At 41.8% G+C, this 27,095-nt stretch overlaps 1 protein-coding gene across 2 annotated transcripts in view; it reads left to right on the top strand.

Moving 5' to 3' along the window:
- The window catches only part of BRSK2 (BR serine/threonine kinase 2), a 294,340-nt gene that overhangs the window by 264,317 nt on the left and 2,928 nt on the right, over positions 1–27,095 (top strand). For both annotated transcript variants that reach the window (XM_042884557.1, XM_042884558.1), the window contains exons 14-19: positions 1,114–1,321; positions 2,560–2,608; positions 7,944–8,067; positions 9,786–9,966; positions 10,661–10,750; positions 17,861–17,908. In XM_042884557.1, coding sequence (XP_042740491.1) covers positions 1,114–1,321; positions 2,560–2,608; positions 7,944–8,067; positions 9,786–9,966; positions 10,661–10,750; positions 17,861–17,908 — 700 coding nt within the window. The remainder of the gene's footprint in view (positions 1–1,113; positions 1,322–2,559; positions 2,609–7,943; positions 8,068–9,785; positions 9,967–10,660; positions 10,751–17,860; positions 17,909–27,095) is intronic.

Here is a 27,095-nt window from a genome sequence, read left to right on the forward strand (position 1 = left end):
CTGCAGCTGATTGTGCCTTAGCCAGAGTCAGGGGCAAAGAGGAGGGACAGAGGTTCTGACCAGTGTGTGCAGTAAGCTCTGTGTATCGCCTACCACTCCGTATGTATCACACACCTGTTTTGAGTTCCATTTCTCCACTAGGTTTGCACATGAGCACTTTGAGCTGAAAGAGTTGGTCCCATTCTTGACATATCTCAATTTGTGTGTGGCTTCAGTGATTCTTCTTCCCCTTCCTCACCTCCCTAAGCATTGTGCTTCTCTCACTGCAGGGCGATCAGAACAATCCCAGAGAGATGACATTTCTCTCTTCTTTTTTTCTTGATTACTTTCTTTCATTTTGTTTTTTACTTTTCCTTTGTTTTACTTTTCTTTCTGTTGTTTTCCTTTGCTGACACGTGGTTGGTTAATATGATGAAGCCTGTTATGACACTGTTGTTCTTGCTGCTGCCGCTGCTGCTGTTGTTGATGATGCCGTGTTCCCAGCTAACTGCATGTCTTTTTTTGTTTTTTGTTTGTTTGTTCGTTTTTGTTTCTTTGCAAAATCCCTCCCCCACTACCCCTTCACCTCCATCTCTTGTGTCCCCTTGTGACATGATGCATCTTTGTGACTCGGATGGATTTTATTCTGACTTTCCTTTCTCTGCTCGCCCGCTCTATGCGTATTTCACTGTTTTTGATGTGCATGGACACTCCGTGTCTGTCTCGTAGCCTATCAGAAAGTTCTTCATCCCCCCTCAGACCTCCGACCTCCCTTTCTCTCCCCGACCCCAAGTCTCCTTGGACCCTGATGCTTGTAGGAACGCCTCCAGGCCTGGACATGTGCTCCAACCAAAGCCAGCACTTCAGCCCAACCCAAAGACGCAGACTTTGCCATCCAAGAGCAAATTGGCCGAAAAACCACTCCAGTCTACTAAATCCAACCCACTCCCTTCCAGCAATACCAGCGCGCCCTCTTCCCAGAACAGCCCTGTGCAGAATGCCCCGGGCCGCTCGCCTGCTGCCGGCTTTAACCCACAGCTGGCTGTTCCTAAATTGCAGACCAACCCTATGTCTCCTGTTAGATTACTCCCTTCTAGTACTGACCCAAGCACCAAATCTATCCCCATCATACAGGTCACCCCTCACCCCTCTCCAAGGGGAAGTCCCCTCCCTACCCCCAAGGGGACACCTGTCCATACGCCAAAGGAGAGCCCAGCAGGCACACCCAACCCAACACCACCATCCAGCCCCAGCATTGGAGGAATGCCATGGAGAACACGGCTCAACTCAATCAAGAATAGTTTCCTGGGGTCTCCTCGCTTCCATCGCCGGAAATTGCAAGGTGAGTACTCTCCAGATGTACAGGGTGGGTCTGATTTGGGCAGCCATTCAGCAGCAAGTGATACTTCTCTTTGGCTCTCAAAAATTTCATGTGCCGAGAACTGAGTACTGATACAGCAAATGAAAGTGATAGCATCAAGCAGTGGTAGCTCGAAGTCTGTGTCAGCAGGCTCTGTAAATCCACTGCACTTGCTCCAACAGCGTCTCCTGAGCCCTCTTCACACTCGAGTAGTACAGACCTTAATATCATTGACATGGTTCTTAGAACCAAGGAACATTTTATCTTCAGATCATCACTTATTTTGCCAGCAAATCTAGAGCTATGGTATTTCACTATGCCTGTACTCTGCTGCCTGTTTGCAGCCGTGGGCTGAGCTTTCTGCTGAAAAAAAGACAGCCAGTGACAATAGGCTGAAATTGTTCTTTTGATGTACAGTTTGTTTGATCTTGGTTAGTGCTTTTTTTACCACCTCGGGTAATTGGTATAAAAACTGCCTTAATACAATCAGCGTTTTCATTTCCAGTGGCTGTTTTAGTTTTAAGAGTCTCTAGAGTGTTGAGATCAACAAAATTGTTTTCTTCAATCTCCACATAGCTTTTTGCATTCAGGAAAAGGGCACCCAAAGTCACATACACTGTCCTCAGATATAATCAGCAGCCATCCCAGTGCCAGGATCCTTTGGAAAGCAGGATATAGCCACGAAAGGGTTAGGTTTTGGGCTGTGATTGTCAGGGGCATTGTCCCTGAGGTGGCCAGAGAACTGCTGAGAATTGCAGCAGTGACTGAGTTTCAGCCAGACGGACTTGGAAGCAAATGGCCTGGTGTGGGAAATTTGTATATTTACATTGTCTTCTGAAAATTCCACAGGGATTCCTCATATTTTCAGTGACTAAAGGAAACTTTGCATAAAACCCCGTTGCATAAAGTGTGAGAATTGGCTCATGAAACAATAGTAAACAAGTTTTAAGGCAATCGGATTGGCATATGTTTGGGATTTTCTAGTGATGTAAGAAGTAGTAGAACATGCCTTGAAATGCATCACTTGATTAGATACAATAATCTAGAGGCACATGACCAATTTTAAATGTCAGAAGTTGCCTGCAGAGGCAATGGACGAATGAAAGGGTAGTGCAATGTCACGATTTTTTCACTGTTATCAAACCAGAAAAAAAAGAAGGTGTGCTGATTCATTGATTTCTTTTCTCCCTTCCTCTCTTTGGCTGTGTGTGCATGGGCAGTACCTACACCAGAGGAAATGTCCAATTTAACCCCAGAATCATCCCCAGAGTAAGTATTTTACCAATACTCTACTTCTTTTCCACCACCTGCCAACGTCACTTCCTAGCCTGTTTCTGCTCTGAATCAGTATCTGACTGCAGCCTGTTATATGACAAGTGGGACTGAGATGTCAAAATAATCCCTCTGCTAAGGGCCTGAGATAAAGTCAATACCTCAGTAATGGCTGTGGGGTCAGCTGGTGATGAAACTGTCTCATAGTGACCACCTCATTTTTACTCGTGGCTTGCTGAGTTTAGTAGTCTTGGAACATCTTCTCATTCTCTTCTTTCATTTGGTTCTCAAGCACATCACTCTTGGGGATAGTCAATGGCTTATACTGGCACTAACTGTGCAGTAGAGGGTCTTTCTCTTAGCACATGTAAGTTTGAATCCTCAGGATAGCATGCAGAAGCCTCTGCTCAGATGATTTAGAGGAATCTTTGGCTGGGATAGAAAGTGCAGTGTTAATTCTGGACAGCAACTCTGGGAAGTGGAGAAGCTGCTTCATATTCACCAGACTTATTCCTGAAAGTCCGTGTACATTTCAACCATTTAATGGCACAGCTGTGCGTCACTGCATGGCAGGTTTGGAAGTCCTTGCCAGAGAGTGCTGCTCCAAACACTTCCGAATATATGCAACAGATGCCAAATTATTCCTTTTTATTTTCACAGCTTGTGTTTGTGCACCCAATACCCATAGGCCTTCCCTGCCAACCAAGGCAATTTGGCCTTTCATCAAAATACTTGTGTGAAATATTCATGAGTCGTAGATGAAAATTGCAGGCCCAAAGTTTTGTAATTGGTGATAATGGTACTTTCCCTAGACCTGGCATGCTATAGTATGTGCAGTCTATTTCTAATGGTGCAGAATGGGCAGTGATAAAGACTACAGGAGAGGGAGAAGTAAGGAACAGTAAAGTTTAGTAAAAGAAATTCAGGAAGAAAAAATTGAATAAATTGTATTTTCAACATTTTGGACCATGTACTAATGGAGAGGCATGAGAGAAGTTCACAACATTAACACATCCTGACAGAATAAATACATTATATTCTCAATTATTTTTAAGGCTTTTAAAGCAAAAAAAAAAAAAAAACACTGAATTAGGTTTCTTCCCTTTGTATCCTCTTGTCTCACCTTTATGCATGTATGTTGGTTGAAGTTCTGTGAATTTATTGCCTTCTCTGCTTCCTACTCACCCTTTGAAAACTGGTGAATGAAACAGTGCCTATCATTTGAGGCAGTTTGGATGCAAGTCAAAGCCTAGGGCCCTTTTTTCTTTTTCTGTGTAATTGCCAAATTAATGAGTTCAATTGGGCTGCACCCTCCAGTAAACATAATAAAAGTCATAAAAAATAATGAGCTGGATTTTATTTTAACAGTTGATATTTCATTGCTCAGTGCCCACTTCCACACATCTTGATGGTTTTTTTTTTTCCTGCTGTTCTTTTCCTTTCTGTAAGAAATAAGGTGTCCTTATCAAGAGCTCTATTGACCTCATGGGTTGAGCAATAAAAATATATGTCCTTGATCTAGTACAGCATTCTTCAATGACTGCCACTCTTTTAACAAAACCTGGTGTTTAGATGATATGCTTTGATGTGTCTGGGTAGTGCTATTCTTTCTCATTTGAAAAAGTCCTAGAAAATGTGCCAGGGATGGCATTTAAAGAGACATAGCTCCAGCTGCTTTAGGCATGCAAGGCTCCAATTGCTTGTGTAGAAATGCTCTTATTTATGCCAAGCAGGTAGATTTACAGAGGTTGCGGATCCATGCAATCAGAGACAGAGAAGACAGTGAAGCACTGCAGTAACACACTGCAAAAGTAGAAAACAGAACATGACAGCAGTCAGAAATTCAGTGTGAAGTCATAAAGCACTTGCCTGTGTTTTCATGCTGATCTATTTGTTTTTTTCCCCTCAACTGAACACCTGATTAGATTCCCAATGGACCCAGCCTCCCATGTACCTTCTGTCTTCCTCCCCATTAGGAGGCTTGCCATCACAAGAAACGGTTATTTTCACTGTTTACAGCCTGATTTTGGAGGGTGCTAGAGCATCTCATTCAGATTGCTGAGCATCTTTGAATCATACCTGTTTTAATCCAAGTCAGAAGTACTTAGCACACCTCAAGAGGAAGAACACCCTTATTGTATGGTTTCACTCTGAAGTGGCTTCTTCTTCAGCAAACCTATTCTCTGTACAGAAGCACAGCTAGTTCTGCCATTGTCAAGGAGAAAAGTGAGTGCACGTGTGCTCTGTCTTGATCCAGTTCATTCCAGAAAGAGGAGAGACCACTGGCATCTATTCTGTCTCATGTGACTTGAGCAAAATTATGTATTGAATTCTAGTGATTTGCAAGCTGGATCATAGCCCAGGCTATCAGGGAGTCTTCCAGAGTCAGTGTTAGTGGTGATAACCTTGCTGAAAAAGAGAGCACAGCTGCACTCTGCAGACTTCAGACCAAGTTTCCAAGCTGAACAGGAGAAAACTCCTTGTGTTCTGTGGCCCTCCTAACCTGCACTCATTAAGAGACCTATAAATGAAGGCTCCACAAAACAATTAATAAAAATACAAATACGAAAAGTAGTATTTTAAGTTGGCAGACGTGCAGTTAAATATTCATGCTTTTTTCAAGTTCAGCTTCCAAGGAGCATGTGTGACATACATTGGGCCCCTTGAGTCCTGACAGCCAAGCCCAGTTCACATTATGATAGATCCCAGCCTAAAACAACCAGACATTTTAGATAGATAACCAGGTGCAAATTTACTAATGAGCATAGACCCCTTACATGCAGGGAGCTATTGCCCCAGCTCTCTGGGGGCTTGCAGAGTTGTTATGGTACGTGTGAGACACATGAGCTAATTAGTGTGTAATTTCCTTTCACACTCTAACCCTGGCTCCTTAACGACCCATTTAAATGAGAGCCCCTTTCTCTTTACTGCTCTCCATGCTAATCTTTGGCTCACTGGTTTAGTTACAGCTGCCTCTGAATATTTTAGGGAGTGACTTTTCCAGCCCACTTTAATTGGGTGGGGGGCAGTGATTTACTAAATTGCAAATGAATCCTTTTGTACTCTTACCTCTATAATGGGTGGACACAAATGAGTATTTGCACAGCTGAGGTGCAGTATTTCGATGCTCCTCTCTTGCTTCATCTCTGCCCTTCCTCATTCTGTGTCTTTGCTGCCAGGAAGGGGTTCTCCTAATAATTAGCTGTTCAGCACTTTTTTGGGGTGCACAGCAGTCCTTTGTGCAGATGGCTTTCCTTTACTGCAGTAGCTGGTCTGTAGATTGTCTTGTTCTGTTGAGTGGTGAACATCCCCTGGAAGTGAAAGCCTAATTGCTTGCCATGGCATCATAAAATATCCAGTGGAGTGAAAAACTTGTTCATGGCAGGTCTTTTCATCTCTGGCTTTTTCATGCTAAATTTTTCTTTGCTAGAATATGATCCCACGTGACAGTGGGATTGAATGCACCTTCAGCAAGTTTGCAGATGGCACCAAGCTGAGTGGTGCAGTTGACATGTTAGAGGGAGGGGATGCTATCCAGAGGGACTGGGACAGGCTTGAGAGGTGAGTCCAGCCAACCTCGTGAAGTTCAGTAAGACCAAGGGCAAAATCCTGCACCTGGGTCAGGGCAATCTCAAGCACGGATGCAGGTTGGGCAGAGAATAGCTTGAGAGTAGCCTTGAGAGAAGGATTTGGGCACGGCAATTGAAAGATTCAGCATGAGCCAGCAATGTGCGCTTGCAGCCCAAAAGGCCAACCATATCCTGGGTTGCATCAAGAGAAGTATGACCAGCAGATTGAGGGAGGTGGTTCTCATGTCTGATGGCATCTTCCTTCCCCTCAAAGCCTTTACTCTCAGAGGTACTACCTTCAAGTTCTGAGTAGTTTCCCCCGGTAATATACGTGCCCCATTTTTCCTTTAGCTGATTTAACTTAAAAGTGAGTTTCAACAAAGTGCATCAAGAAGATGGAACAATAAGCAAAATCAAACATTTGCTGTTATGACCAGTGTGAAAAACAGAAGAACTTGATTTTATGGTGATGCCTCCATCTGATGCTGAAAGAAACGATGGAGTTGGACTGCTGTCTGTGGAAAGCCCGCACTGTGTTTTGTGCGGTGCTGAGATCTTTGTTAGTGCTGGAAGTTCGTTCTTTTGTAAGAAAGCCGGAGTTTGTTCCTTATTGAACTCTTGCTGAATGGGACTGATGAATGGAAAAGTCTTTGTCATGGCTCTATGGGTAGCAGTGGGTTTCATTTGCAGGCAGATTGAAGGGCCAATGAAACCTTGAGCTTGCTTTAAAAAGTGACTGTCAGTCCAAGAAGACACATTTGGGAATGGAACTTTCCAAGTCTAGAAACAGCAAAGGGGCTGAAATGGGCATGAGTAAACTTAAACTGCTGTGCTGACAACACCCGCTATTGTCACAAAAATTGAGATCCCTGGAGACATCTCAGAAACATGTCCCCAGTTTTGCAAAGTCTGCACCAGAAGCAATGCCTTCTATGTTATTATGTCAGCCCACGACGTCAGAGGCAGATGTTGGTGGTATGGCAATAGAGGTTGAACCTTCCCACCAATATTCAGTTACATTTTGTTGCTGTGCGATAAATGGCAGCAGAGGGGCAGTCAGTTGGAATGGCATCTGACATGGAAGTGCAAATGAAGAAGTGGGATTCCACTGAATTCCTCCATGTGGAAAAAAGTGACGTCCATTAACATTTATTGATGTTTGCTGAACATTTATGGAGGCCAACCAGTGGAAGAGAGCAGTAAGGTGATGGTGATGTGTTTCAGCAGCAGTGACAACAACAGTGGGGCACCTGATTCAGATTTTTCCAAGTGCAACACGCAGGCTCCTGTTCATAGGTAGTGAAAATGCAGAGCTAATGGTGGTGACTGTGTTGAAAAATAATGTTTTGCAGCTGAGAATTTGTTCTATCACATAGTGTTGTCATGCTTTTCTATCTGTTGTAGTTCCATGGAATTAAATAGGAGGCATTGCTTTTAGAGAGACCTATGTGTATGAATTATGTACATGGCATATTAATTAGTGTATTGGCTTTATATAAAAGTTACCATTGCTGCTGTTCTTTTCATGGCTGATCACGCATCTTGCAAGAGTTAACAAGGTGGGGACTGTTACTTAAACAGTTTTCACTAAGTGAGTGGGATATTCATAGACTCTTTGAGCTACCTGTTGTAGTAAAACCACAACTGGAGCATTACCAATAATTTCTTGTGCAGTTTGTAAGTATTTTTTTTTTCTATTTGGAAGGTATCTAAGAACCAGTGCTCAATATTCTAAATCATGTCTTTCTTTTTCATTATGTCAGGCTTGCCAAAAAATCCTGGTTTGGTAACTTCATTAATCTGGAGAAAGAAGAACAGATTTTTGTGGTCATTAAGGACAAACCGCTAAGCTCCATTAAGGCTGATATTGTCCACGCTTTCCTGTCGGTAAGTCAGCCAAGCTGCCTGTTAGATGCATTGCTCACTGGTCAGATCTGGGACTCACTCTGCCATGTCTGGATGAGGTGCTACCAGTTGATGAGGAGCTACAAGATACGGTTTAGTAGCTTGTGGTAGCCAATGGTAGTGGGAGGATGGTTGGACTAGATGATCTTGCAGGTCCTTTCCAACCTCGTGATTCTATGATTCTATTTACTGGGCAGGGTTTCTTCTCCTTCAGGTTCATCCTCTGTGCATTTGATTTACGTATCGTGTTGATTCAGGCCTCCATTGTGTTCTGTCTAAATTTCTAACTGAAGAAAATATTCTGTGAGAAAAGATTTCAGCCTTCTGAAAGGTGAAGTCTCCAGGTTGGCAGTGCTTGGAATTTTAGTGCAGTTAGAGAACACTGGTAGTACAGCATCAAGACAGGGATTTGCTGCTTTGTCGCATTTCTCTTAAGGTCACCATCTATGCAAAAGTCTTGGCTTCCCTGGCTATGCTCTCCACCACTTTAATCAGACAAAAACCTGTGCCATGTCTGCTTTTATTACTTTAGATCTTCTCTTCTCAGCTTTATGACAGATAGAATGGTAATTTCCTCTGGTGACCAGAGTCTCAGTTGTTGTACATATTCCTTATTTACAATCCAGGATAATCTGCAGTTTTAGCAGAGGAAAATGTTTTTTTTGTTTGTTTTTTTTCCAACAGAAAGTCCTTATTCTTACCATTTGCAAGTACTGATAAGGAAAAAGTCAGTACAATAAATTTAATTTGCAAGGTTTTTAAATTCAAGGATGTTTGAAGCATACTGAGACCTTATTTTCCAATGGAATTGAGAGAAGGCAGCTCAATTTCTTATCATAGATCTTATCATAGATTCTTATATAGTTTGTTGAATTGTATTGTTTTCCAAAGAATATTAGTCTCCTTTTTAGTCTTTATGATGCTGCAATGAATTTCTTCCAAAAACAAAAATTCAGTTCTTTTAACTGTTCATACACAGTGCTGGCATACAGGGAGTGTGTGCAGTATGTATCAAACATTCTACCATCAAACAATCCATCTCAGGTTGGTTTGAAGCAGCGATGTTCCTGTACTGGTTTCATGCTTTTAGCTGTGCTTCTGGGTTTAGCATAGTGTGCACCACTGTTTATACTGGTGATCCTGTGCATACCTGCACATCTGTGGGGTGAGATGCAATGCGGTATGCAAACTCTATGAATCATCTCTGCAGATAACTTCTAATTAAACATATTGTCATAGCCTGATAAGTAAGTCCTTAAGGACACCTTGAAGAACTCATCTCTCATAATGCTTCCTAAATTAGAAGCCAGATTTCTGAATGGTTTGGGAAATCTTTTGAAAATTTTGTCCTTTGAGAAGCAATAAATAAAATATGAGAGTAAGTTAAATTCTGGCAATATCTGTTGTTATTGACTGCCTGAAAATTAGTGAGTTGTGAAATCCTACTGTAGGTCTGATGATACTGGATTACGCCAGAAAGCTTCTCAAAATTGTTTTATGTATTGATAGGAATAGTGGTTTGGGTAAGTACACATATTGTCCCTGTGGATATTCCAGACACTTGTCTATGTGTCTGCTACTTGTCCTGATGTCTCTTTAGCGTAGAATCACAAATTCAAGTCCAGAAGAAAAAACAAATCTTACAAATTTTGCAGTTGTTTCCTTTGCGCACTGTACCGTCTTCTACCAACCTGTTTCAGATTCCAAGCCTCAGTCACAGTGTCATCTCACAGACAAGTTTCCGTGCAGAGTACAAGTCCACAGGAGGTCCTGCTGTCTTCCAGAAGCCGGTTAAGTTCCAGGTGGACATAACATACACAGAAGGGGGAGAAGCGCAGAAGGAAAACGGGATCTATTCTGTCACTTTCACACTCTTATCAGGTAACCATGGCAAAGCTGCAACATGGGTGCAAGTTGTCTTTGGCCTTGCTGATATGGAGGCCTGTAAAGATATTTCTGCTAGAGCAAAGGATATTTCTGCTTGACCTCAAAGGAAGGTTCCAACAGTGGGCAAAAGGAGGATATTGGGATCAAGAAGGCATTGGTAGTAATGGAAATGGTGGGAGGGCAAAACATTCCCTAGAGGTGAAGTTGCCATCACCATAATTAATACTGCATAACTAATGCTGCTCTGTTCATCAGATTTGAAATACTTCCCTATGCTACATCCTTGCTTTACTCAAAGGTCTCAGTATCTGACTTGGTCTCTGTGGGCCAATGATTTCTCCCTTCTTACAGAAATATGTGATCTCTTTTTTTGCTGGCTCATCACATGCCACGCACAAAGTTTAAATTAAAAGTATAAGGAAAAAATGTCCCCAGTCTTTCCTATCTTTACAAAATAAGCCATCTTTCCTTTTGCTGAGTCCAACATGGTGAAGCTTGTATTTATATTGGGACTTCATAATAGTTCCTCAAAGTTGTGCATTTAGGTGAAGCATAGCTATGCTGTATGTACACTTAAGGGATGAGACGGAAGGGAAGATGTTTGTGACCCTTTCCCTCCAGCCTGTGTTACATGAGGATTCAGTTCGCACTCCTCTCACAGCCATTTGTGCCTCTTCTCTCCTCACAGGTCCAAGCCGTCGTTTTAAGAGGGTAGTAGAAACCATTCAGGCACAGTTGTTAAGCACACATGACCAGCCTTCAGTGCAGCAATTATCAGGTAAGTAGTTTCTGCTGTTGAGCACCTTGCTTCAGAAAGGACAGGAAGACAAAGTGCCTCTCAGTACCAGGAGGCTGAGGGAGGCCATCCCTCTGATTACAGCAAGAACCAAGCTCCATTCAGACAGAGCAGTAATTTCCTGCACCCACCTTCCCCCTCCCTCTCATCCCCACTCCAACGCTCCCAGCGCATTCCCCAGTTGAACAGCTTTTGCCCTCCTCCCGCCCAAAGAGCCATTTGCCCACTTCTCCATCAAAGGCTGCATTATCAGTTGATATTCCAGATATTCTCAGGTTCCATAAGTTCCCAGAACAGGGACACAGTCTGGAAGATATCCAGTTTTCAATCTCTTCAGGCGTGCATTAGAAACCTCCAACTTCAGAAGGTTGCAGAAGAAAGTTAAGTGCTGCTTTTAAGTAGCCATTAACTACAGTGTTTTCAGATGTTGGAAGGTGGCTGATAGTTTCCAGTAGTGCGATCATATTCCTAGCCCAGTACTGTGGTAGCACAAGTCGTATGCTAAGGTTCTGCAGAAACTATATTTTATTGGTTTTTAAAATAGGTTCCAATTTGTCGTGGTGGTAAAGAAAGGCTTACAAGTATGGCCCTGTGCAGTGACATCAATCTGAATCTGCAGGCAGCCTGAGATGATAATACAGAAACTGGCCTCATCCCATCGTTATGTAGCAAATGAGCACTCTGACAACCAGTGGTGACACTAGGAAAAAAGTCAGTGTTAGTTCTTCTATCCTTTAAGAAGACAGAACAAAGGAAGAAGGTGAAAATGGAAAATGTAAGGAAGCTCAGATATTGGAAATGCTTCAGAGAAGGAAAAGTAGGGAGAAACAGAAAGACCATAAAGATACAGGGGACAGATGGGAGCAAAGGAGAGATTGGGGGCTGCAGGAAGAAGAGACAGGGGGAGTGGGAGGAGTTTTCCCATCATACGGGAAAAGGTAGTATGTACATATTCCTAAGAGCCAAGTGATGTGCTTTACCTTTGTGTGAACCAGCCAAGACAACATTGCAGAATGAAATCTGCATAGGATCATACAGTTAATTGTTAGGCCTCCTTGGCTCACTGCACATATGGGTTACATCCTTCTGGTCTAACAGTGTGGCTTTAAGCTGAAGAGAAAATAACTCTGTCTAGAAGAGTGTGAGCTCACTATGTGACAGAAGAGTATGCTCAGCTCAGGAAAAATTATTTTCCACTTTACTTTTGCCTTCCAGCACTGCCTGACCTTCTGCATGCTGGATTGCAAGGGTGCCCAGCACATGGGTTATTCTGTTAGGAAACAGAAAAGGTGAGGATGTTAGAACCAAGGCTGACTCCGATTTTTGCTGTGTGAATTTCTGAAATAAAATAAAATTCAAGGAAGCAGACAGAATTTTCTACCAGCTTTTTCTCTTGGGAAATGCTGGGACCAAGTGAGAGTAAGGGTAATTAGCTGAGAAAAAAATGTATTCTCTATTTCACATTACCACTGGTGTGTGAACAATGGTCAACCATTCCTTGTCTCTTTCAGAAAGAAGTGTGCCCTTACCCTCTATGAGGGAAAAGCTATTAAAAAAATTAAATGATGTGATCTTTCTGAAATTCTTTACCCTAGCATGTGCAAGCTACTGAGGCCATACAGAAAAACTTGGACTCTGTTTCACACTTACATATGAAGAAGGGTATCTCTATAAGAAAGTCATATTGTAGCACAAATAAAAGCCATTCATCTGACTGAGGCTCAAGAGATATTTAGCGCAAACTGTACTGTGAGAAATGCATCCTACTTACAGTTTTGCTCTGATTCTGGAATGGAGAAATTATATTATAGACACAGAGTCTCCTTCTATTGCCTAAAGCTACATTGGAGTAATTCATTCTCGCAGAGGAGATGCAGCCTGATCTTTAAAGTTGGGGAAAGTGCAACTCCACATGGAGTGTTAAGAACGAGAACTCTGTCATTCAGGTAGTTAGCTAGACAAGGCAGCTCACAAGAGATACGGCACCAGACTGTCCTGTATCTATCATCTATCCTGATCAGCAAGATGCATTTCTCTTGGAGAGAAATTATTTAACCTGAAAAACATAGTTTGGAGAAGAATCCAAGGGAAAGAGAGAAAGGAAGTGAGATTATTGGTGAGATTACTGTGGAAAAGATAGCCTGTGATTCCAAGTAGAGAGGTCCCATGATTCACATTCTCATCCAAAATGAAAGAGAAAATAAATGGATAAAGGAACTGCAAAGAGGTCATGTTTAGCACCTTGGGTGTACAACCACAAGCTGGCTGGCTGTGGTTGGATAAGTCTGTGCAGGGCTTCCTAGAAATTGCAAGTTATTGATCAGCAATTCTTACTCACATAGAAGCAAGACAAATTCTTCTCCATTTCTCTTCTTCTCCCACATTCCCAGCCCTGAACATCTCTCAGGAATTAAGGTGGCTGGAGTCCTATTTAGGTTCATGTTTTGAGGATGACCTGTAGGCAGTCCCCTGCTGGAACAGAACAAGCTTATGGTTCACTTAGACTCTCCTCCTCCATGGCTTTGAGGAGCAATGCTGACTAGTTTGCTCCCCTGCCAGTGCACTGGAGATTTTCACAGCTCACTGTGCACAAAGGTATCTTCTGTGCAGTTGTCTCCCCTGCCTTTTGGTTCAGGTACCTTTGCATGCAGGATGGTGAAAGCTGCCTGTGAAAGCGTGCATGTAAGGTGGGATCTGCAAAAGGACAAGACAAATGAAAGCAGGGTGAAATAGAACAGCAAGGCCCAGTAAGCATATGGCACTGACAGTCATTCTCTCTCCTGCTCCTCTTTGATCTGTTATGCAGCATGCCAGCCCACTAAGCCGGCTTGCCTGGGTTTCAGAACGCACTTTCTTCTTTCTCATTTCTTCCAGCTCACAACAGTGTTTGTAGATGTCATGTTGCCCATACATCTGTGTGTGTGTGAGTGTGTACACATACGTACCTGATGTAGGCAGATGTGTTTCTATGTCTCACTTGAGCACCCTGTAATCTCCCTTCCCCATGGATATCCCTGCATTCACTTCCATTTTCCCTTCCTAAAACTGTGCTTATTTCTTCTGACATATTCTGAAGCAGGAAAACAGCTTCCCTCCCTTGCTGGAATAAATGTGTAAATAAATGCAATCCATTCCACGTGCTAATCTATTACTTTTTAAAGCCACTGTCCAGCGGCCAAATTCAGTACAACATGTCAGCCTTCTACCTTGATGCTTCAGGACATGAAATCTTTTGTGGCGTAAGTGCTGAAAGGGCCTGCAGACTTAAGATTGGCATGAAATAGGTAGACAGACACTCCATCCAGGAGCCCCGTACTCAGAATCTGCTCTGTAATCCCCAGGCAGGACTGCCCTTTGAAGGAAGAAAGTGATCTCTTTGGAAGGAAAAAATCACTGGTTTTGGCCTTTGTTTCAGCCCAGTACACTTTCCATTAAATCGTAATTTGTTTTCCTCCACAACACCTTTGCCCAAAAGTAATAGAAACAGCTGGTGAATGGGGGCACACAGAAGCCATCCGTGTTCATTCACAGGTTATCAATTTTTATTTTCTTAATATTTTCTTGCCTTTTTAGGCTTTGCTTTTAGGTGTGGGGTGCTGCTTATCCTAACTTTTAACTCATTTTCCCGTGTTTTAGGCAATCAGCAATGCTGCAACAGCCTTCATAACTTCTTTGTAGTAGGTTTTCTGTTTTATTGTATTTCTTGGCTTCATATCAGATTTTAACCATCAGCATTTCAATCAGAGCTTCTTGATATTACTGCTGAAAATGCCTTTCATCAACATAAACAATTGTTTAGAGACCACATCCAGTCTCAAAATAGGGCAGTGCAAATTCTTTCTGATGGCATGTATCTTCTGTATATATTCACCTGAGCTCTCTTACTGTCCTAGTGTATGTCTCAAAGAGAAAAAAAAAGCAGATGTTCACGTGATTCAAAAGCTTTGATGGAGATTTGTGCTTTCTGGGTGTTCATCTTTATGGCCCACAAGTGCTGTGGGCTGCCAGATAGCTACCAAAATAATTAGTAAGAAGTGGTTTCCAAATGTGCAAAGGATTTTATTATCATCAAGACAGAAAAAAGGGAATATAAAAATGCCAGTTTGGAACTGGACCACCATCAGTTTTATCTGGGGCTCATCCAGGTCCCAGCTTAATCTTGTTTTCTGCATTCCTTCATGCCTTCACCACTCTCATAGTCTGAGGCAATGCTTTGTCTTGCTGTCATAATTCCCACCTATAAAAGGCACTGTGTAATGCCTGATTGGTTTGGTAGAGCACTGGTTTCACTATACAACTTCACTGTTACTATTTGACAGACCTCACTACAATTAACTGGGTTGTCCTGAAATTAAGCATGGAAAAAGGAATCCAAGCACTTCAGAGTTGCGGTAGGAGAACTGTGCATTTCAAGTAGGCACCCAAACAGTGGGAAGTTCCAACCTCTGTGGTTGGAATCCTGGATTTCCTGGGCTGGGACAAGACACCGTTCCAGAGACATCAGAAGCATCACAATCCAGGCTGTTTGACTGTGAAATTTGTGAAGGATAGAAATACAAATTACAGGGAAAAAAAAAAAAAAAAGAGAAAAAAAGAAAGGAAATCAGGAAAGAAAATCTGTCAGAACACTAGGGATTTTTAATGGATTCAGAGCTTCTTTGACCTTTTCATGTTCCAATAAGGAAGGTCTTATTTTAACCAAATCATTTGTCATCTGTTAATGAACTAAACTGAATGTCATTTATGGGAGAGTCTTGGTAACAACTGAAGCATGAGTGACTGCCAGCAATTCCTATGAAACAAGGGATTGCCTTATCATCAGAAGGGTTGAGTTCTGCCACTGCCATTCTGCTTTAATTAAAAAATTAAACAACATACATTAAAAATGCCATTACATGACCCATCAGTGCTTCTCAGGGAGCTAAATGCCTTTTTGGACCTTGACATTATTCACCTCACATAACACCTTGATCCCACAGATACTGGGTTGTTACCCATGAGCAGAAGCCTGCTGCCAAGAATCTAAGGCTTTCTAATAAGGATGAAAATTCTGCTTTGAAATAGCAAATATTTTGTCATATAGAATACTTATTAAAGCAGATGTTATAAGATGATGGAAATTAAAGAAGTATTAAAGTCGTTATTATAAGAAGTAAGCTAAAGGCATATTAACTCTATTAGTCTCTCAGGAGATGTGGTAATAGCTGCTGCTTCTGGCATGCTCTTGTTTGCTCTTCTTTAGGAATGGGGAGAAAACAGCTGATCTTGTATTGGGAAGACATTACAGATAGAAATGGGAATGAGAAACAATCTTTTAGTAATACTTGAGAGTTTCCTTGCTCTTAATGTGTTTTTCTGTGCTCTTTCAAAGCACAGGTAGTGCTGACAGCTGGGCGACTGCTCTGAGCTCTACCATTATAGATTTGTAGTTATTGCAGCTGGGTGTAGTTGACTCAGAGTTGGACAGGAAACAGCACAAGGCATCAGATGGCTAACTTCTCCAAGTTACTAAAGAAAAAAAAAACAATGCAAGCTTCTGATTGTGACTCCTTGTCATTGACTCAATCAGCAGCGCAATCAATTGACTCAATCAGTAGGCACTTCTTAAACCTGTTAGGCATCTTCAGGGAGGAGTGTTTTTTAGGAGTTTAATTTGCTTTCTACTCAGAACATCCAGTGACAGGTGAACTCCCCACCTATCAGACATCTTGTTCCGGATCCTGAATCCTGTCTTCTCCTTCACCTCCTGTTTTCCTTTGCTTCTTTTAGTCATGTGCCTTTCTGGGAACGCTTCCGTGGGTTTCATCTCCCATTCAGCGCTGCCAGCCTGCCTTCAGCCTTGGGGATGTAATGTCTCCTCAGATGCTTTTTGTACGTCACTGTGACCAGGCACCTGTGCTCTCTCCTCCTTGCATTCCCAGATGATAATATGAGTACAGGCCTGGTTCCATCAGAAAACACATCCATGCTCTTCTAGCATGGATTCAGCATACCTAGGCAAACCCAGCGCCCCTTCCTCACCTTTTCAAATTACTTTTCTGTGGAAATGAATGCTGGAAGTGGACCTACCCTCTCTCGTGCAGACTGTTTAGCAGATAGAGAATAGTTAGATCTTCCTGGCAGACAGGGATTTGGGACATATGTATGCATGTTTCTGAGAAACCTATTTCTTCCAATACCTGGGTGCTTATTTAAAGGTCAGGCAGGAGAAGACCCAAAACTAAACTGAGTGATGTAACTGGTACCTGCTGGCTCCTCAGCAACTGCCCAGCACTCAGAAACACAACAGTGAGGTCCCACTGTCAGGGCACCCTGACTGACAGTGACAGATCTTGCTTGCCTGCATGTTCTACAGGAAAGTGGCCAGCAGGACTAGTTCTCTGCATTAAAGCTTACACGTAGAGCTCCTTCTTGCTTATTCCACCTGAGTTAAAAGCATTCGGAGGCTGTGGCAATGGGAGCTGTGCACAAAGTGAACAATAATGTCTTAGATAGATTCTGTTACCCTTTCTGGAAGTAATTTTGTTGCCTGTGAATGGTGCCATTGAAAGCAAGAAGATAAGAGACTACATGTGAATGATAGAGGCAGAATTGTGTTGAGGACTTGGGCACTGGGCTTCTAAAAGATGTTTTTGAGTTATGTAAGTAGCCACCTGTACATGTCCAGTAGCACAGTGCTGCATTCTCTCCCTCCCTCAAACCTTCAGTGTACATAGCTCAGCTGGCTGGACATTGCCCGTGTGCTGCAGAATAATCTGCAAAGCTGTCCAGGGGAAAGAACGTATTTCTAGTCTTTTAGTTTGTTAGTGTAATGGCAGAATGCTTCCGACATCTCTTGAATACTCATAGCTATGATAAAGATGTGGATGGAAGCAGCAGGACTGAGGCAAGCTCCACTCCCAGTCCTATGGCCAGGTGTGCACTGGCATAAAGTGGGTGGCAGAATTTGGCTTAGGTTGTGTAAAATCCAAGATGTGTATGTTTCCTGCTTCAGGTAATAATGTGCTAAGTCACTACTTTATGCACAGAGGTATGGAAACCTTTTTTTTATGTTTTTCCCTCCCTCCCTCCTCTTTCCGTTCTATGATCTAGACACCACTAACTGTATGGAGTTGATGACTGGCAGACTTTCCAAATGTGGTAAGAACTTCCTTCCCTTCTGCCTTTTCTCCTTCCCCAGTCCCTGCTGAGCAACATAATAACGCACCGCCCTGTCCCTTCCACCTCTTCCCCTTCCTTATCCCTGCTCTCCCACGCTCTTTTCAAGACTACCCAACATGTACAAGCCCACAGTGTCCTTCTCTTACCCGGCAGACACAAGCATATACTCCTTATTCTGTTCCTCCTCATCCATGCACAAGATGCACAGGCTCCACCACGGCTTTCCCCTTCATAGCACAAGTGTGTGGTGTTGCACTTCAGATTCCTTCCCTCACTGTCACCCAGACCAGTAATTTTCTGTTCTTTTTCCTTTTGTTTTCCTTTTTTTTTTCCTTTTTTTTTGTTATTGTTGATGTTGTTGCTGCCTTTGATTCGTAATTCTTCAGTCCCTTTTCAGCAGTAAAGCTGAATGCTGCCCTGCTAGCTGCTGTCTCCCTTGGTTTCCTTTGATTTATTGAGACAGAATTGCTCTGTTACTTAATTCCCTTTTGCATCCACTCCCTTCTTTTCCATGTATGTTTAGGGTAAGGCCCTTTTAAATCTTCCATAAAATGCACTGCATATTATCTACCAGACATTTAGCCAGACATTTAACTGTCATAGTACCAGTCTGGTCTTAGGGAACTGTGTTGTGTTTCTAGCTGGAGGACAGTGAACCTTTTGGAGATTTAGAATTTTGTTAGGAATGACAAAAAAAAAAAAAAAAAAGAGAGAGAGAGAAAAGAAATAAAGAGGAGTTTTCTGCAAAACTTGCATCTCAGCTTGCTTGGGGTTCCATGAATTTTGGTTAACTTGTCCCTTGCCCTCCTTCTGCTCTGTGCACACATGAACTATTCTTCCCTTCCTTACCTGTGGCCTGACTGGCTCCTTCAAATACAGTAGTGGAAATACCCAAATGCTAAAAGATTGGGTGTTTGGGGTTTTTTTGCTCTTACATCTTGTATGGAAAGGTTCTGTGCAAGAGAAATCTGTTCTCGTAGGACTTCCATTCTGGTAACTGGGTTGAATTCAGACATTTCTGTGCAAGGGAACACAAGCTGTTGAGGAAGTGATCACTGAGCTGGTACTGCTCTCCAGCTGGACCTGTGACTCCTGCGTCATCTCTTTGTAAACTGAGGGAAGTTCTTCTGGAGTCGTTCCACAATCAAGTTGTCACAGTGGAGATAATGTTAGGTTTATGCATGTGTGACTGAGAGCAGAAATTGTTCTGTATTTCAGATGACTCCTTTTCCTTAAAGAGCAGATTTGATGATATTTTTTTTTCTCTGAGGAGAGCTCATATGATTTCTTATTTGAGTTTTCTGGTTTACTCTGTTTCTGATCTCTTCAAGAAGACTCATTTAACTTGTAGGGAGACCTCCAGCTTTGTCTTGAAGGTACCAGACAGCAAATCTCTCTTCTTCCTCAAGCCTTTCTTTCTTGCCCGGATCTGACATCCACATCATATGATAATACTGTAATGCTGATTGTGCTGATTGCTTGCAAGTTAATCAAGCTACACAGATAACCAGCCAGTCCTCTGCTCTCTCTAGATAGAGTATTACTGTTCATTCCCAGCTCAGGTCCTTCAGCTGCCACAGTGTCAACATCCATCAGGGACAAAGACAACAAGGTGATGGCCAGAAGGGAGACTGTTTTGTGGCAGCTACAGTCTGAACAGAAGATGTAGGTAGATCTAGAAAAGAGAAAGGAAGGGTTGTCAAGGTAATGGAGCTGCTTCCTTTGAATCAAATTGCCTTTGGTGTGTTCATAAAAAATGGAAGTAGTGATGACATTCACTGTGCTGAATACCACCCTCCTAAATATGTGAAGAGCTATTTCATGCACAAGAGAGCTCGTCCAACATTTAGTCAGGGGAGTAAAGGGGAATGAATTGGGATTTTGCCTAGAATTGGCAAACTGTCCTCTATGACTTTGAGGATGGGCATAGTCCTGTGGAGTTGGCACAGAGTTCATATAGAGACGGCCAATAGAGTAAGAAAAACTATGCTGAGCGTTTTTGTGACGTTATCATTGTTCCACATTCTGAGAATGAACATAAAAGGCATTTTTGCAAGAGTTAGCACTGGAGCAGGAAGAGCAAATCAAAGGTTTTATGCCAGGCTTAACTATGTGAAAGCTGTGGTGGGAATGAGGAGTATCTCTTCACTCAATATAAACCATTGTAATTAGCAGCAAGGCAAATTTGTTTAGCCCTTTAAATATTAACCTGTCTTCTGTTAGCAGTCATCATCAGTCTGAGATGTGCTTTTGCATTTAGACATTAGCATTGAAAAGTAGTTCTTGTACAGCTGAGGTATGTCATAGGAGCTGCCAGTGTTCAAATGCTGCCACTGTATCTGTTCTATCTGTGCACACTGGTAAACTGCTGCCAAATCCCAGTGTTTCACAAGAGAAGAAAATTGTTTGTCTCATGATCAAGTTGAAATGCACTCAGGGATGCAGTATTTTATTTTGTTTCCACCTGTTTCAGCAGGGGAAGGAGCATTTCTAGTGTCAGGAAGACTTAATTGATTTTTGTGAAGTCTTTAATATCTGTGTATAAGAATAACTTTGCCTTATAATAGCCCTTTACGTTTAAAATGAATCTGTAGCCTGAAAACTGCCTGTAGAAGTGATACCTTCTAGCTTAGCTGATCTTTCCCTTGTGTATTCAGAGCCAAATCAGTTTAGTGACAAATAAGCTTTACTACTTTATGTGCTGCCATTAAGCCTTATAAATTCAACATAGCTGTAAAAAGGTGAGCTAGATTTAGATTCTTTTGAGGCAGGATTGAGAGACCTCTTTACTATCATCTAATCTGGTATTTATGTCTACCTCATTGAAGAATGGATTGTATGATTAACACTGAGGTTCTAACAGGTACTCAAACTACTAAGGCTGTCAAGCTTTGTAGTTTGAGTGTGTTGGATCTGGAACCATTGATATATACCACACAGAAGCCCACAGTGCCATTTCACTAGTCCTCGTTCAAAAAAGAGTCTGTCTTTATGAGCTTGAATGACTTTAAGGCCTTTAATAAGTGAGCTGAGAGTTTATTTGGATGGTTGAATCAGTAGTGAAGCTGTTTCATAGCCTTTGATAACTCCTTTTCCCAACCGTCTCTAATTTTTTAGAGTCCTTAGGAAGCATGTTTCAGCAAGGTGCTGGCTGCTGGCAGAAAGCTCAGAAATGCCTGTCTCATTCTTCACATTACCTTCTGAGAAACACTCACCAGAGAGCCTGTGAACTCCCCATTCTCTATAGGGGATATATATATATATATATATATATGGGATTTATATATATATATATATATATCTCAGCTGTCTGGGGCTGAGTTTTATTTCCAAGTAAAGCAGTTTTCTTTGTTGCTTTCATCCCTCATGAATGTCAGGAAGTTTTCAGTTACGTCACAAGCACTTCAAGAAAATGGGAGATTATTACTGTATAATTAGCACAGCCCCAGTCAAATCTTGCTGCTGTGCTCGGCATTGCACAAGCTTACTTTCTTGCAAAATCTTAGACCATAACTCTGTGACACAAGAATAGTCAGAAGACTATTTGAAAAATAAAAATGCTTATTTTTATACATCCCATGTTGCTGCTTACAGTTTGAAAACTGAATTCCTGGCACCAGTTAAGCAAGAAGCTTTAAGGATCCTCGTGTGAACCAGTGACTGTCACCAAAATGATCTGATCAAAGCGGAAGCACAGCAGATCCACTTGCCTTTCATATCTTTCCAGTGAATCTCACTGGAATCTCTTGCTTCTAATGTGTAGAATATATTTAGATTGTTTACATAGCTTCTTATTCTGAGACACCTTACATTGCCCACCATCACCAATCATCCTCTCTGCACGTCCTCTTGCAGTAAAGGCTTCTCTTCATACCTCCTTGCAAATGCAGTTTCATTCATACAGATGCAAGCCCATCTCAGTAGCATCCCAAGCAACTTGAGGAATTAGGAGAGGTGTTGTAGTTTAAAATTGATTACATCATATCGGGATTGTGGCATGTAACTTAGTGGTAGCTTAGAGACTCTTGGTGTTACAGCAGCAAAATACTGGTTTTGAAGCTCTCAGAAGTGATCCATGTTGGTGTTATTTGAAGTAACTTTCATTTAGAGTAGCCATTTGAGCTTTAATGGAAGAGAAAGTTGGTGATTCACATTCTTGAAGTCATAACTGATGGTAGAAGCACGAAGACCTGCAGAAAAAAGGAAAAAAGACATATACTGTCCTCCCAGCTGAAGGATTCTCTTCACCATTGTTGCACAGTGAGGTTGTCGGAACAATGTTCTCTTAATTATCATTTCTGATAAATGAGCTCACTGCTCATCTTTCTGAGTGTAGCTGATTCTTGATGGACATGGATATAAATTGGGACCCAAATGAGAGATCTAAGGTGGAAGCCCACCTGAAAGATCACATATTCTATCATAATGTGTGAATTACGATAACTTAGATAAGTCAGATTTTCCGAATAGTTCAAGCCAGATTTCCCAGCTATTTGCTGTCCAAACGAATACGAATACCACACGGTAGTTGTATCTCTTTCTAGTGTTGCTTTCAGGAGAAACTTATTTTCCAATTCATAACTCATATTTTTGCACTGTCGAAGAAGGTAGCAATAAAAATGGCAGCTTGGCACTAAAGATGACTCCAGATGTATTGTTATGTATCAGATTCTGTTTTGACTTCTACCAGACTTCTATTGCCCGATGCAAAATCTTCTCCTCTTTTCTTTGTTAATATCTAATACAGAAAACACACTTCTCTCTTAATTAACATAACAGTACTTTATTTATGACAAGCAGTACTTCAGGATATTCCATGTGAATATTTGCTTGCTGTGCTGAGTTGAATCTGAGATGGCCTCTCCTGAAAGTGGAATCATATTTTGAAGGGATTGATTGATTCAAAGGAAATGAGGAATTAACTTTTCTCCAGCATACAGAGTTTATTTCTTAGGAACAGGTCTGAGAACTTAAAGCCTGTAAGATCACACATAAACACCCATCTGTCAGAAAGAGAAAAATAGTATTATTAAGTGCCAATATATTTTTGACATTTTTATGGACACAAAAAACAAAATTGAATGAAGCAGCTGAAGTCTTAAAGAGAATGGGTGGCAGCAATAATATCATCTGTTGCGGCTTTATGAGTATAGATCATCAGCTTCCCCTCTCATCACACGCTTGTGCAGGCAGATCTTTGTAAAAGGACAGACAGATACAAAGCATTCTTGGGCTGAGTCCTTTACCAGCCAATTTGCCAGAACAGCATGATTCCACAACAAAATCTGGTATCTCTTCATCCCAGCTCTATCTTTGCCTGCTCTTTCAGTGCCACCAGCTGTCCAAATGAACACACAATTCCTTCCTCTCCATCATCATGTCTCCTTTTTTGAATGTTCTGTGGTGGCACTGAAGTGGTTGGAGTTTTTCATCCATAGTGGGGATTTGTTTTCTAATTAATTACTTTTGTTATAGCTTTGCAGAAGGTAGCAGCTAGGAAATTGGCCACGTATATTTGGGTTTTTGCTGTCTGCATCCACCATTCTCTAACTCATCACCTAAGAACTACCGGTCTCAGTTATATTGCCTGTGACAGGAGAGGCTGACCTGAATTTCAGTTTCTCTGTGTGTGTATGAGAGAGAAAAAGCACACAAGACTGAGCAGAATGCCTCCTGCACAGGAGAAGGCATGTTTTAGGGGAGTAAGAAGAAGGATTTACGTGTCAGATTGGTTTGAATCTGCTCAGATGTGTAGCAGCTGAAAGTTCTCACATTCTCCCAATAGTATGGACACCTGTGCTAACAGCGTCTGATAAGCTGAGTAGTTCCCAGCAACATTCTGTTTCTGCAAACACTGTTATCAGCTGGCTCTTTTACTGACAGAGTCCATTGGCTCTGGAAAAGAAGCTCTGTTGTTTCCTTTGGAAATGGTCTTTCCCAATTACAATTCATTTGTCCTGTTAAGAAACTCAAGTTGTTCTGTGGACTCAGTCTGTCCCCATTTTCTAGTCCTAAGCCAAAATAAAACAACCATCTCATTATATAATTTAGCGGGGAAAAAAAATACTGGGAGAACATGTGCTGGTCAATCTATCATGACAGTTCAAAAATCTAGCAAATATAAAACCATGTACTTTCAACCTGAAAAGCTTTTCAAACGTCCTGTATTTTTAGAGAAGTACCAGTCCTGCGATTTTAGCAGTTCCTTCTGCTCATGTCAGGTGGTGTAGGGTGGGTTCATAGTCTAGGAAGAAGTTCTATGTGAAGGCTTCCAGCATGACATTGCAACAGCTTTTCAGTCACCCTTCTCCATTGCAGAGGGAAACCTTATATATCCAACTTACTGTTAAGTGGGTTGACCAAAACTCTGTATAGTCTCCTTTGGCAATAAGTGAGCTCTTTAAGGCCTCTCTCTGATTCACATTTGTAGAATGCCTAGGCCAGGGGCTCCTTGGTCTGGAGAAGAAAAAAAAAAAAAAACCTACATAATCTTGTAGGAGCAGAGAAACAGGCCACTTTTATCTCTCTGTCATCCCTTGCAGTGCATATAGTCTAGGAGTGGGTTCTGTATGTTACATCTTCTGTTACTGAAGCCAAGGGGCTCTGCCAACAGAAAACAAACATGCTTAGTCTTAACAAAGAGGGATAGAACTATGTCAGAGTAGCAGAATGGGTTTGAAAGGGAGTAGATTATCAGTTATCAAAAAAGTGTTTTGATGCATTATGTGGAAAGAGTTGGATTGTGCTGTGATTCACTGAAAACATGGCTGATGTTGAGATGAAGAACAAACTAGGGATGAAAAAAAGGAAAAGAAAACAAAAACAAACAACAACAATGAATCCTCCAGCGCATAAAGGGAAAGGTATTTGTGCTGTAAGTAGCAGAGGCAGGCAGAAGGCAGACCAATGTTTTCCCATTCACTTTCTTCCAAAGCCTAAGTTAAAAGTGCAGAAATTAAATAATTTATCAGGCCACAGAGAAAGAAAAGGCAGAGAGTAATCCCATAGATGATGTATTTGCTTTATTCAACTTGGTGGTCAGCACCAAAAAGATTAGTGCATTAAATGTCATTATAGATATAAGAGAGATGTTTTCACAGGACAAGAAAGTTTGCTTTCATTAAATCCGTGGGAGTGCTGCCACTTGCTTTAATCTGAACAGGACCAAGTCCTTATGTGGCTATCTTAGAATGTTACAAAAGAGCAGTCTCCAGAGATAGAAGCCTCCAAACCTGTCCAGAAGCTGCTTGTTCCACACTTGTTAATCTCCTGGGAAGGACACTGAGGGTCGTGGCAAGGTCAGAGCAGGTGAATCCTCTTCTGGTGCCACTCCTGGTACCTGGAGTGCATCACCTCCTTTTCTCTTTCCTCTCTTAACCTGGATGTGCCAGTTCAACTTTGCTCCTAGCCCCTGTGACACTTCGGCAGAAAAGCAAATGAGATAGAGTAGAGTACTCTGAGGGTTGATACAAGATATCTGCCCAGCTTCCTTTTACCTCTCAGTGCCCCTTCGCAGCCCTGCTTCTTCCGTTTACTGTCTGTGTTAAAATGCATTCACTTTGAGGAATTTGGCCATGGTGATGCTGCACACAGGTGCCACAAATTAGTGCCCTCTCCATAAATCTGTTTCTTTAGTCTCCCTTCAATATATGACCCTTTCATAAGCTTCAGTGCTTGTTTTCAAACCCATTTCCCTCCCCATCTTGCAGCATCTGGCTCCTCGGACTAACTCAGAAATGCACATATCCATCTCCTCCTAACAGAAGTAAACCTAATGCTCTGAACCTCCCTTCCTGCTTCTGAACCTTCTCACAGTGTCTCACCCTTGCTGCCCTTCCTGCCCTCTTTATGTTGGTGAACGTTTTCTCTCAAAGGGAAAGAAGACCTTAAGTACAGATGCATGAAATATCAGGGAAGTTTGAAAAATCAGTAAGTCAAACCTTCATCCCAGTCCGGAGGAAATGGGATGTCATCTCACATTTTTAAATAAGAGAGAAAGTCTCTTTGAGGCCCCCAGGTGGACTTGCAGGTCTAAGAGCCTATTACATATTTTGTACTGGATGCAAGGAGTGGAAGATTGCTGGAAAAACTATCCTAAAAATCATCACCTGCATTTTGAAATCTTGTTTTACTGGCCGCATCAGCCCAAAGGCAACTGAAAACTGAAAGGAGCAACAACAGTCACCATTTTCATGCTTCCAGCATAGCTGACCTATGTTTACATATCCCCAGAGAGAAATGTGAGGACTCTTTGTCTGTTCAAAGACCAGTATCTAGACAAGCCTGAGCGTGGGCTAACAAGCTGTCGTGTAGATAACATCAATGTGATTGTCTGTAGTGCTTGGCTTAGGATCAGTCCTTCCCTAACTGCAAGATATGAAAGGATTAATACCAAGTTTTTAATTACAAGTCCAGACACTATGAAAGGCAAAGAAAGGAAGGGGTTAGTGAAATGGCCTATTTTATTTTTCAGTAGCTCTCATTCAATATCCCTAAGGATTTCCTACCTCCCATTAAAATGTTACCTGAAAAATGCTGATTGTAAGAAATCCAGTAGTGATACAGGCAAAGAAAAAGCAGACTGTTAAATACTCTTTGCTGCAGTAAATCTCCAGGTACCCGAAAGCCAGTAGGGCATGGGAAGGAGAAAGGGTGGATGAAACAGGGGCTGCATATTTTAATAGGATGATTAAAAATCCTGTATCAGAACTTGTCAAATACCAGATATTTACGTACAATTTTCAAAATGTTTTATTGCTCCCTTTTTGCAAGTTGTACCTTTGACCGCTGTTCCTGTCTATGTGAAAACTAAAATTTTCCCAGTTCCTGCAGAGCGCTTCTTTCTCTGCCCTCCTCTTTCCCTCTAAGCTTGTTGAATAAACTGCTCAGCTGAATAACTAGAGATACTTCCCTCCCTTTTTCTCCCAACCTAGCAGTCTTTCCCTATCCAGCATTTTTTTTAGTGCTCTTTTTCCATTCTCTCTGCTGACTCCATTTGCTTATGAGGATGAGGGGTCCAAAGCCACATAATGACCAGATTTGTCCACATTCCTGCAATCAAGGTTGAGTGTTTGCTTTATTTTTTCATTGAAAGAGAATATTCACTTGAAGTAGAAATGAGTCTGAGCAGATATTAAATGAGCATGAGCTCAACATGCATACAGAG

Source organism: Lagopus leucura, unplaced genomic scaffold, assembly GCF_019238085.1.
Source record: "Lagopus leucura isolate 7727_CA_CO unplaced genomic scaffold, USGS_WTPT01 Super-Scaffold_100044, whole genome shotgun sequence".
Taxonomy (NCBI): domain Eukaryota; kingdom Metazoa; phylum Chordata; class Aves; order Galliformes; family Phasianidae; genus Lagopus; species Lagopus leucura.